Here is a 13671-nt window from a genome sequence, read left to right on the forward strand (position 1 = left end):
TTGCAGCAGAGAAGGGGATTGAAATTTCATCACATTCTGTAATATTATGTGTCCAATATGCACTAGTGTGACTATTTCATCAAAAGTAAAGTGTACTGTAATAAAACTAGAAGACTTGGCTGAAACACATTTGCCATTTTTGGATTTTGTTCACTGACAATCCTGATAAAGTGTTTGGATAGTTTTGTTTTAGTCCACACATAACGTTTTTGCTTCAACAAAAATATAAATCAGATCTGACATTATGGCCAAGCTAAATTTGAATTTAATGGATACATATTCAGTCAAATTGACTTTTTTCCCCCTTTTCATTCAGCCACATGTAAGTATGTTTAGAGTGAGAGGTGTGAACGCTTTGGCTTTTCCCTATTTCAGCAGGTCAAATTCTGTTAGCATCATGTTGACAAAAGCTATACACAAATCTTTCATTTCAGAATGGCCTAGTCTTCAAAAGAAGGCACCAGACACACATTAGTTCATTAGAAAGGGCAATAAAAACAACACATTTCTTCCTGTTTAATACTAAACACTGTTGTAGCTGGGGGACGGACAGTGCATGGACTTCAGTGAAGCAGTTCAAATAAAGCTTAAACAATAGCAACAAATTAGCAATTTATGCTTGGCAGTGATAGTAATGTCATCCCGAAAATTTCCAGGTAAAAGTTTGTGGATTTTACAAACAGATGTGTTTCCTGGAGAAAAAAAGGGGAACCAGTTGATGACATCAGAAGGTGGAACCGATTGTTTTGAGCTCTGGAGCTTATGGTGAAGTGATTATAAAGGAACGAAACAAAAAGTAACTCTTACAATGTTTTTCAGTGGACATACATTTGTGGTGGAGCAACATTACAGCAAGGTCAAAGAGATAAATATTCAAATGCTATTACAAAATACTGCAATTACAACTGCACTCTCGGGCTGGGAATCACAGGGTCCCTCACGATTCAAGCGATACACGATACACGGCTCGCGATACGACAATATCACGATTTTGCGATATATTGCACATGATATTCTACAATATACTATTCGTTTTTGAAGAACCCAATACATTTGAACAACATTTTCTTTGTTAAACCACGACCTGCACAAACACAAAATGAAATACACCAATTTCAATAATCAAAACAGTTAAAATGTCAAATGTTTACTTTCTTTAAACAAGCAATACAATTAGTAGCAGTATTAGTAGTGTGGTCACAAAATCATATGGGAAATCATAGCAAAAAATTACTCACGGTGATATAGCAATACAGCAGCCCACGATATCGATACTGTATCACCAAATTTAGTATGACAATATATCGATATATCAATTTTTTGGCACTCCTTCTATCATTGCCTCTATCACATTCTCAGCATCAATAGCTCATCCCTCTCCCCACACCTCTATTTCTGTTTTTCCCGCTGCACATTCTTATTATTCAGCCCAGGCTTCACGCGGACGCTGTGAAATCACCTATTTCACAGCTCCCTTATCATCAGTGACATTTCCTACACATCAAAAAGTTGCACGCTACAAGTCGTCTCTTCTCGCCTTGTCCACTTCTAAAGTTTCTCTATTTTATGTCTGAACCCTTTGGCTACTCTAGACAAGACAAAAAATAGGAATTTAATTGCCTCAAACATAAAATAGGAATGAAGGATGCTTAGAAGGGTGCTCAAGGTCCTCCTCTGGTGATTGCAAGTGCCGTAATATAAAGGCCTTGTAATATCGCTCATTACACTTTATGGAGGCAGGATTATGGATTAAAATCATTAGTGTGATTACTTTGAGAGCAATGTCTCCGATAGGGCAGGAGAACAGTAAAGTTTAATCACAGCATAGGTCAAGTTAACCAACAAGGATAGAGGTTATAGCCATGGTGCAAAACAAGCTCTGCATTAGTGGCATTCAAACTGTGGTCCAGGTACCGCTGGTGGTGCGTGAGCTTTTTGGAGTAATACGCACATTTCTCTGTAGATCTTGTATTGTGTGATTTACAGTCATTTTGATTCACATTTTTAATTAGTTAATCCTTGTTTAGAACTATAGAAGTTGACTTATCCTGGTTTAGTCTTAGATTAGACCTGGTATAATCCTGGTACAAATATTTTTGTACTGTGAAAAGCTTGAGAACCACTGGCCAATATGCCAGGTCAAGTATTTTATCTAATGTTGTGTGTGTTTCATGTTACTGTTCTAATGTGTATTATATGTAACAACTAAATAAATAGCTTACTGGATTCTGATTTCTAAATTGTAACTTATTATAGTATAAAAAACAGGTTTAATTTTTTATATTTGTTTTTTGTTCTGCATTTATTCATCACTGCTTGAGGAAAGACAAATTGTACATGCACCTAGGGAAAGATCAGTACTTCCCATTAATTCCTTGCAGTTTGAAGCCTAAATGGCATGATCAAATACTGTGGTTTTAGAAAAGTATTCTGAGTACGGCCAAATGAAAGAATGAAACTGTAAATGAAGAATGAAACTGTATGGAAAAACACATATGAAGTTAACTTATCCTTGTTACAAATTTTCTCATTCCATTTGGGTGATTTAGTGTCTAAATAATAGTCTCTATGGACATAGATTGACAACAAAGTAAACTTTGGGGAATATAACGGTCACATGTAGCTGGCAGTGTCTACCTGGATTATTGTATTTCCACTTACAGAGCGTTTATGAAGCTATGCTGACCTTTAGCCTGAGTTCATTCTGACTCTGTTTTTCTTTGGTCTGTCAAAACATGCTGGAGGCTGTAATGTTGCAGCGGGATGTTTGGCAGGGTTGGCAGGGGTCAGGTTCTATACATTGTTGGGGAAAATAACTATAAGCAGCATATAGAGATTCTTTGTTTAGACTAGCATTATAACTGTTTGGTTGTGGTGCTGACATAATGCGTTTAGGTCACTCATCCTAATAACATTTTAACAACACAATTGAGTTCATACGCAATGATGTCGTACTTCTGTGTTCCGTGTAACTTCGGCATTACGTCATAGAACATTGTTAACAATTTTTTAATTAACTTGGGTCCCCATTTATTCCATCTGTTTTCTGTTTTGAGCTTGTTATGACTATGAAATTGTGATTCTGTCCAAGGGTATATTTTAACTTTTAGTTGCTGTGCCATGTGGATATAATAATTCAAATGAACCAAGCTAACATTGTCCTCCATTGCTAGCCCCTTAGACACATCAAGTATGCAAGATTGTTGAACATCGATGTTAAGTAGAGTAAGATACCAGTGCCAGTTTGTAAAGAACACTTACTGTCTGACTCTTTCAATCCATGTAATCTAACCTAATCCTAATCTCCACTTGGTCCACTGACTGGTCTATTTTAATCCCGTTCTAACTACAGTAAACCTGACGTGAGTGGTGTAGTCTGGGCTAATCCACTCAGTCTGGTGACAGATACAGCCACAACACTAGCCGCGATGTGCACTGTCAGACGCCATCTGCCTGCAGTACACACACTAATGAAGTCTAAATAGACCTTACATTTAACACCTAAGACTACTACTACTACTGCTACTACTAATACTACTACTACTACTACTACTGCTACTACTACTACTACTACTACTACTACTACTACTAGGCAAGGCAAATTTAGTTTATTTGGAGAGCACATTTCATACACAATGCAATTAAAAGTGCTTCACACAGCAGGAAAAATGCATTAAAATCACCTGTCTGACATCTTCAGGAAGACTGTTACTACTACTACTACTACTACTACTACTACTACTACTACTACTACTACTACTGAACTATTACTATTAAAAATATGGCTTGAGTAAAAGTAGCACATACAAATTACTACTTAAATAAAAGTATTGATGTTCCTATAAAAAAATGTCCTTAAGGAGTCAAAACATTTAAATATTTCAGACATATTTTGAGAACTCTTGAAGCGTTACATGTAGTTATGCTGATCTTTGGTCAACCGTAGCAATTTCTTAAAATATGTATGTTTTTTGTTTGCCCAAAGCTGGAGCTTGAATTAAAAACATGTACGCAGTTTTTGGCCATGAAGGTGCAAAAAATAACCCCTCAAACCATATAAAAAGTACTGTCCACTTTTCAGTTTGGTTAATAAATGAAATGCAGTGAGATAGAAAGCAGAGATACTTGCTCTCAAAAGTAGTGAAGTAAAAGTATAAAAATGACTTAAGTAAAGTACCGATATCTATTTTTACTCCTAATACTGTTATTCCTGCAACTATTACTTCAGATACTATTACTACTACAACTAATAATAATAATAATGAGTTTGCTGCTATCACTACAACACTGTTTGCTACTGCTGCTGTTATTACCACTTCTACTCCCAATATAATGACTCTCTTTCCAAATATCCATTTACCCATCCGTTTGTCTACCAGTAACACCCACTTTTCTCGAATATTGTTTTCCCTCTAACCTCCAAGCCTCGGGGAGAAGGACGTTAATCTCATATTTTTCTCATTTTACTGCACTGTGGGCTTCCCATTTCATTACGCGCACATAAAATAAAACACACTGTAGTAAACATAAAACAGTCTCCCAAGATACGCGTGCATTTCTATCTCCATTATGACCCATCCCACTAAGTATTCATTATTTACAGCTATGGGGAGTAGAGTCTCCCAAGTTCACTGCTATTTTTAATAGCCACCAGGCAGCTGAGTGATGAGATTTCAAGTACTGTTTAGGGCTATTGTTAACTGTGTTTAGAAAGTAAACAGTCCAATGACACAAACTATGCTTTCTTTTAACTAAAATGTGCTCAATTTAATAAATTCCAGGTGAAATGAAATGTGAAATGCAAAAGTGAATGTATTAAGTGGAGTTTGGTGTTCGCAGACCTGTGTTTTAATTCAGTATGTAGTTCCTTATTGTGTAATTAACAAATGAAAGTGTCTTATTGCGTTTAAGAGATGGTACATGAGAGTTATGAATTTCTTTGTAGGACCATATTTGTATTTGAAAAGGCTTATTTGGAATGAAGGGCATATAACTATATTTGAGTTCGTCATAAACAAACCTATAGGATGAATCAGCTGAGTATGAACCAACGGGCAGAAGTGTACTAGAGTTCCATTGGCCAACAATACAGTGTATAATGTATACTTCATGTGATAAAATGTGAATATATGAGTATATTTCTGTGATGTATTTTATCTGCATAATAGTGATATTTTATCTGCATCATTAGTCTAAGAGAAGAACGGGTGTGTGACAAACTGCATTTGTTTGTGAAGGTATCATAAAGATGGCCAAAGGATGTTTACCCGAGGGGGGGTGATAACCCAGAGGAGTCTGGGTAATGTTTACCCAAGGCTTGATCTCTACGGAAAAATACCAAGTGCCTTGATGTGAGGCTGACCAATGAGAAATGTGACCCGCCTATTCCAGAATATCTAATAAAACCAACCAGCATGGGAAAAAACGAGGTGAGACGCGGGGGTGAGACGCAGGAGGGTCAGCCAGGCTCCTTACAACGGCTTGGCTGACACAGTCCCCGCGTTTTCTCCCATGCATGCCACACAAATGTCTGATGTTTCTGTGTCGTTTCATATTCTAAGTTGAATTGTGTTCTCAATGTGTTAAGGAATAGCATCGGCGTATGTCTAATTCCATGACATTTTCTGGTCCTTCGAGCCGGATGACAAGCAGCCCCTTCGCGGAGATTGACGGGTGAATCGGTGAAGTCTGTGCAAAGCTGAAAGAAGTCCACTTTTCCCGTGGCCGCCCATCGCACCTCAGTCTCCGCGAGGAGAGCGCGTCGTTTCGAAGCAGCAGGAGAACACAGGCGACAAAGAAGGTCAGACAAAATTTTGTGTGTGAAAAAGAGTTAGCCATAAAACGTTTTATGCATTAGTTTGATATTTACTGGAAAAATATTGTAGACTTATGAACGAGATAAGTTTCTCACATAAGCAAGGCAGTTAGGTATTACTGAGGAAATACCCAGTTTCATATTACTGAGGAAATATTGTAGGCTTATGGACGAGATAAGTTTCTCACATAAGCAAGGCAGTTAGGTATTACTGAGGAAATACCCAGTTTAATATTACTGAGGAAATATGTGTGAATGTAAGCGCTGTGCACGAGCGAAGTAAGTAAGAGAGAAGTGTGAATGTGTGAATGAGGATTAATAAGTGATTAACTAACACTAAGTGAGAATCACAATTAATCATACAAGGGTCACAAGGCGTTATTCTGAGAGATCTAAAATTTGCAGTCACGGGTGAATCTTAAACACCACGTTTATGTCCGGAGGAATCTAATATGGAATTTTCCCTAGAAGCTTGACATTAACCGTGACTGTAAAGCAAGTAGCATTTCTCTCAGACGACCGAGACCAAATAATGCCAAAATTATCACCCCAAACTGTAAAAAGACAAAGGAAAAGTCATAAGAGGATTTTGGAGGGAGACTTCCAGCGTGCTCAGATGACGTGGCAGAGAGGGGGAGATAAGGGGGGTCAACAAGACAGGAGAATGGGGGGAAAGCAGTTCAGAGGACGCTCTGAACTGATGAAATAAGTAAAACTAAACTCAGCTGGTTTTAAATATTAGTATTTGAGAGCTCTGTAGAACAAATTTAAGGGTTTTGTTTGATTGACAACAGTCAATTATAAAGATTTTATTAAACTTGATAAGAGATGAAGATGAATTCAGATTTTTATAGATGGCCAATATTTTGGGGAATGTGATCACAGACAGGACACTTCCTGTCCCCGACATAGAAGACAAAAGTTGTGTTTTTACGGTATTGTGTTTTTTGTGTGCACCAAACAAAGCCACGTTTTGTTTTGTTTTATTTTTGGACTTGACGAAAATTATCTTTTTGGACTTAATGCATGACTAGATGAAAGTACAGGACGAAAAGACAGAAGGGTTTTTAAATTGAGGATCAAATGCAGGCACAGGCCTGGGAAGTGATAATATGGTTAAATGAGTGACTACTGAAGTTTTTGGACATAGAATGAGTAGTAAGTAAAGTGATAGTAAAAGTTATATCAGTAACTTATTTATTTGTATTATCATGAGGAAACCTCGTATTGCATGTAGACGTAAGTGAGGGAATAAGTTAAATAGTGACGTCCAATGCCCTCTCATGAATGGGTCATTAACTAGGGCAATTGCTGCAGAAGTGGGGGGACATGGGACATACATGTGTTTATTAACTAAAGACAACAGGACACCAAGTCATAAAGATAGTCAGAGATAAGGGGCTATTGACTGGCAAAGAATCTGGAGGACTCAGGATGGAGCAGATGTCCGTTAACTTTACGGATCACAGGGACACCAAGAGGTTACACCTCAGGGGGGGTTGACGTGATGAGTAATAGGGAGAAGAGTTAAAATTAACAGGGAAAGAATTTGACATTCTAAAGTAAATACCTGAAGGATTGTGGAGATTCAATCAAGAATTTAATAGATTTAAATAAGACAATATCATCTAAATTTAGACGCTATAGAAGTTATGAAAACCAGTGATAACAGGAACTTAACATTACAGGACTCAGGACGGAGTCAGGACGGACCCGGGGGGAGGAGTGTAATGCAGAAGAATACATTTTATGAGACCTGCAGATTACCTGAAGATAGTGAAAACTAAACAGGGGGATGGGTAATCAATACATGAGTTTAGAAGCAGAATGACAGGGATATTTTAAAGATAACTAACTGGAATCCCAGGGGATGCAGCGTCTGATACTTATATCAGCAGCAAAGAGAAAGAAAAAGCAGGTTTAGAAATTTGGAAATGGGTGTTTCCTCCGTTGCGAGAGGAAGACAGAGACAAGGGGAAAAAAGGGTTGATACAAAATGATGTGCCTTATAACCAAGGGGAAGGTTTAGGATCGTTTTGATTTGTTAATACACATATAGACTTGCTAGAACAAACTAATACACAATGTTTGTAAAGCACCACATGAGCAGGTGTGAGAGATTGAGTTTGAAACTCACCTGAAGCACATATAGAAGATTAGCACATATTACATTAGATGTGTGACTTTATGCAGGCCACACAAACAGAGGAGATGTGAAATTATTAATTATGTGAAGAATTCTAAGTTGTGAACTGACCCTTATGGCCAGCTCAACGGGGGAATTATTGAGATAATTATTATAGTTTGATGTATTTGTATTGCACATACATACATACATACATACATACATACGCGCGCACACGTGGAGACCAAACATTTAGAGTTTGAAACTTTTAGAGTTTGAAACTTTTAGAGTTTGAAACATTTAGAGTTTGAAACATTTAGAGTTTGAAACATTTGGAGTTTGAAACAAATGGTGGTAAAACAGATTTACAAGTTACAGATCGCAGAGGCAGTGTCGGATTACAGACACACAGGGTGGGAGCCCAGCGCCGTGGAAGGGGGGGCTCAGCCAGGGATGTGACCACTGAACTGTGAAAGGTCGAGAGGTGCCATTGCGGAGTGGAAGACAGACGCAATTCCATCTCTTCCTTGATTACATCCTGGATTAGTGAACGTTGTAAACTATCTGGATTATTGAATTTAGTTTAAATGTAGAATTATGTAGAAGTTTGAGAAATGGGCAAAGCCATTTATCAAATGGAGGGATATACGTGTAAACAAATATTCCGAATCAATGATTACAAAAAAAAAAAATTCAAAAAACATTTGTAAACAAGAAAACTGTTTGTAATACACTGAACTGTCGAAAAGACTTTGTTTATCACCACAGCAGAACGTGTTGGAGATGTGGTGTTTACAGAGACGATCCAAGTGGAACAACAAAGTGGACAGAGCCACACCGTGTCGTCCACACACCGACCATTGGAGGGACGAGAACATGGGTGCTCTCATGGGAAAGTGAGAGAAATGTCTGGACAACACAGCGGCAGATCCATAACATCGCAGACGCAGGACTTCGTTTGTATTCTTCGTTTTTGTATGCAGAGACAACAAACAGATTCTACAGTACGGTAGAGTACGATACTCTGCTACGATGAACGAGAGCCAGAGGCTACGGTGCGCAGAGTACCATACTCTGTGAAAAAGAATCAACAGTTATCATCATCACAAGCGATGACGGTAATATGGGTGCTGAACACCTGTATTATACAATCGGGACAATCGGGACAATCGATCAACATACACAGACATGGAATAGAGGGAAGAAAATAAGTGATCAACTTGAAGGAAGGTTATGAAATGTATAATGTATAATGTACAATTGACATGACAGAGGCTGAAGAAACACAATGGCATATTACACCACAGCCACAGTTGTTTGCACTAACTAAGAGAGTTTTTTTATCTGCTACAACATAACTACATGTAATGTTAATGAGATTATGAATTGAGATGGGAAATGTACCAGTTCATATGTGTCATAGGTGTGACCGAAGCGAGCAGCGGGAGGAGGTCTCTTAAGGAACCAAGAGAGGACTTATGGTGGTGTGGGGACACTTGTGGGACGTTGTGCCTATGTATCCCTTTTGTGGCCAGCCATGGTCATAACAAAGACCAGCATCACCCAGAACCATACCGCAGGGTCAAGGTTGAGAGGTTAGTGGACAATCTGGTTCCAGTAGCACCTGATACTACGTATTTGATTCTATTGGGGTGTCCAGAGAGGTCCCTGACGAGAACTGACTGACCAGAGAGCAGCGGGTTTTAAGGGCTTTCCGCTTGTACTTCTATATTTCCCATCACACCGCACAAAATATAGACAAGACAAATTGTCTGTTCGTCAAATTACAGAGATTGACCAATCTGACTCAAAATTTAGGACAGTAATGCTGTAGACATGTTGTGGGCCGAGAGAAAAGAAATGTGTTCAATGTTTGAAGATTGTGCATAACCTTTTGTGTGTAAAAGTGTCATTTTAACACCAATATGAAAGACATGTTGAAAACTGAAAAGAATAATGTGTTTGGCATATGATACAGTAGACTAATGCTTTGATAAACAGGAGGGAAATGTGATAAAATGTGAATATATGAGTATATTTCTGTGATGTATTTTATCTGCATAATAGTGATATTTTATCTGCATCATTAGTCTAAGAGAAGAACGGGTGTGTGACAAACTGCATTTGTTTGTGAAGGTATCATAAAGATGGCCAAAGGATGTTTACCCGAGGGGGGGTGATAACCCAGAGGAGTCTGGGTAATGTTTACCCAAGGCTTGATCTCTACGGAAAAATACCAAGTGCCTTGATGTGAGGCTGACCAATGAGAAATGTGACCCGCCTATTCCAGAATATCTAATAAAACCAACCAGCATGGGAAAAAACGAGGTGAGACGCGGGGGTGAGACGCAGGAGGGTCAGCCAGGCTCCTTACAACGGCTTGGCTGACACAGTCCCCGCGTTTTCTCCCATGCATGCCATACAAATGTCTGATCTTTCTGTGTCGTTTCATATTCTAAGTTGAATTGTGTTCTCAATGTGTTAAGGAATAGCATCGGCGTATGTCTAATTCCATGACACTTCATTGTACATCAAACCTCTGTATTTCACTCATCCTTCGATTCCTTTTGGGTCCTGAATGATGAAACCTCTCACACGAAACAATTGCGGTAACCAAGGACCCATTTCCAGATCTTGAGCCAGATTTGACAAGGACTATCTTCGGCTGGAGGAAACTGTAGGAAGCTCACCCACACACAGGGATAACATAGTGTCACCATACTAACATTTTAAACTCAATTTTGATGCTTGAATCTTGATAATTATATTGATGATTAAAATGCTGTTTTTAGGTTAAGGGTTTAGACAATTGACTGACATTTTCAACACAAAATAATAGAACTTTCTTTATTAAACAAGTTCTGATAAAGCCCAAGATAATCGTATAACTGTTTATGAAAGGGCAACTTTTGTTCTGTTCATGTGTCTTATAGATCTAGTTTAGTGTATCTAGTTTTGATACTAGTTTTATTAACAATTACTATGTGATTTTTGATACTTTTGACAAGCCTAATCCGCACAAAAAGGTCCAAGCCTTCTCAGGAATAGAACCAGCACCTTAATGCTGCGAGGCATAAAGTAACTGAACGACCAATGAAAAACTCACACACGTCTAAATAACTGATGCTGTTTTATCCAACATTCTCAATTAATCCATCTGACCACTGCTGCAAATGCCACCTCAGAAGTTTCATTTTACCCAAATCTGCTACAAATAGCTCCTCTCCAGCCAATGCAAAAACACTTGTCCCATTAATCACTGTTGACAGGCCTGCAGAATAGCACCTGCTGCCACTCGCACGCACACTATCTCCAAATCATCAGCGTTAGTTTATTTCCCGCTTACCATGTTGATCCAAATGTGCCGTCTAATTGAGGAGCCCAAGCTGCTTTTTCAATGAAAATATCTCCATGCTTAAACAAAAGAGTCTTTCACTACACGTCTCCCCCCCTCACTGTGAGGATGGTGCTTGAGTGAAAATTAATACAGCGACAGATTTGTTGGACAAATTCTTGATGATAATATGATCATCTGGCGTCTTTGTAACTAAACTATTATATACACACCAGCAATATGACACGAATGGTTGTCTAAGCCAGTTTCAATAAGAAACTGACAAGCATGACAGAATGAAAAGCACGTCATAACTGCACAAATTAATTAATTTAGTGTTGTTTTGTCTAATAATAGCAATTAGCATTAGCTTTGTAGTATGAAAATAAACGGCTTGGTGTACTACTCGTTCGACCTGACCACTACTTGTTCACACACCGACACATTTGTACAGGCAAAACGACATCCAGTGCTGGTAGTGAACCACTGGGGGATGGTGAACATCTCTACCAAACTATTTGAAGGTCTAGCTTATTATTATTTTTACAATAGCTTTGATTATTTGACTTCAGAATTTTAAAGAAACTCTGTAAACTTACCCAGAGACAGTAAACACCCTGGGGCAACGACTACTTAAATTTCACACAGTATTCATCTCTAGACAAACGGGTAATGCCACCAGGCCTAGTTGCAGGACAGATAAGTAGAGAAGGGACCCTAACCCAAACGCATTGAACAACTGAAAACATGTTTAATGTCATATTGTGGAACATTTCAGCCAAAGCATCTCCATTAAGTGAAGCTGATGGCGGACCGTGCACCAGGAGAGTTACTTTTTGAATTCGGTAAGCGGTAATGATGACGTTTTCTACTTTGCAGTACAATGAATAATGAATCATCAACACTTGGCAAATGAAAACACAACAGCACTGCTTATGACAATGTGTACTGGCAGGTGCAACTCCGTAATCCCTACCTGCCTGGTTGGTTGTCACGTTGAGCGTCACATACTGCCGGGCGTGATCTTTGGCCAGGTCCGTCACGCCGTTGACAGCCTCCAGAAGGAAGCTGTAGTTGGTGTGCGACTGCAGATCGGCCACCATGACCGAGGTGTTGGACAGGCCCAAGCGTCGAGGCAGGAAGCGCACGTTGGGCCCGCACTCCTCCAAGCCCCGCCCCTCCGGTAGCACCCGCCTGCACAAGATGTTGTAGCGCACGTCCTTCCTGCCTCCGGTCTCCATGGGGACGGACCACTCCAGGAAGACGCTGGTCTCGTTGACGTTGGAGATGGCGTTGCGGGGGGCTGATGGAGGGCCTGGACAGAGATGTTAGATAGTGAGAAAAACAAAACAAAAGTCATGTCATGTACCCAATATGTTAAATTAAAAATGTCAAAATATGATTAGTAATGTAAGAGTGCACAATCAACTTTTCAGAGCTTTTAACCTTCTTACAGTGCTAATGTTCCCCTCTTATGTGCCCAAAGTGTTTTTTTGATTGATTCCTGCAGTCTTTAGCTCGAGAGTGCACCACTACTTTTTAGGATTTATATTTCAGACATTAAAAGTCCTTTCATTATCAATTATTTAAAAAGTAAATTTAAGCTAAAAACAATTGCTACTTGTACCAAAGTGGATTAAAGCGATTTTAACACTTCCTGGATTAGCACTTGATGACATTATTTGAGAAGGACACAGCCTAAATATGCAGGATTAGTCAAACATGCACAAGCGGAACAAGCCAACATTTCTGGGGATTTTGATAAGGATGTCACATTATGGTTAAAATATTCAAAAGGTCAGTTCAACAGAATATATGACCATTAAATATACCCACATACCTAGAATTGAGGGCAAATCTGTTACTGTTTGAGGCTTTCTGTGTGTTTCAATAGACTTACAGTCCATCTGCTGCTAGCCCAATTATAATACTTAAAAGCATTATGGTCTTAAAGAGAGATATGGCTATTGAAAACTCACCAATCACTCTGACTGCATTGACTAATGAGAGATTATTGTCAACAAAAGAAATATGGTAAATCAGTTTTTATTACATGCCATTTTTGTCCACATAAATCTGACTTTTCTAACATAAAATGAAATGTGGTTGTATATTTGGTAGCACAAAAAGCTGCAGCCTTCGCAAATTGACACATTTCTTCGGCAGCCAAATCTGCGTGTGGTGTCATACTGTGCCCGCAACTGTGCCGTCCTCCCACAAACCCATTGTGTGGTGCCAGTTTGCCTTTTTACAAGTGAATTTAAGCTTTACAATTTGCAGTTCTGCTGTTCATCTTCCTCTTGTTGTCATTAGATGTTGCAAGTGACTAGATCCTCTCCCAGCAACTAGAGGCTTTAGACGGATCCTTGCAGTCCCTATCCACTGGCAAAACAGCAC

General features: G+C 38.9%; 1 protein-coding gene across 1 annotated transcript in view; it reads right to left on the bottom strand.

Moving 5' to 3' along the window:
• Positions 1 to 13671, bottom strand: part of LOC140368254 (ephrin type-A receptor 5) — a 120556-nt gene that overhangs the window by 34844 nt on the left and 72041 nt on the right. Inside the window, exon 5 of the mRNA XM_072455216.1 lies at positions 12251 to 12589. Within this exon, the coding sequence (XP_072311317.1) occupies positions 12251 to 12589 (339 nt within the window). The remainder of the gene's footprint in view (positions 1 to 12250; positions 12590 to 13671) is intronic.

Source organism: Eucyclogobius newberryi, unplaced genomic scaffold (assembly GCF_026437365.1).
Source record: "Eucyclogobius newberryi isolate DKJ021-1_F unplaced genomic scaffold, fEucNew1.0.hap1 SCAF_2, whole genome shotgun sequence".
NCBI classification, from domain to species: Eukaryota; Metazoa; Chordata; class Actinopteri; order Gobiiformes; family Gobiidae; genus Eucyclogobius; species Eucyclogobius newberryi.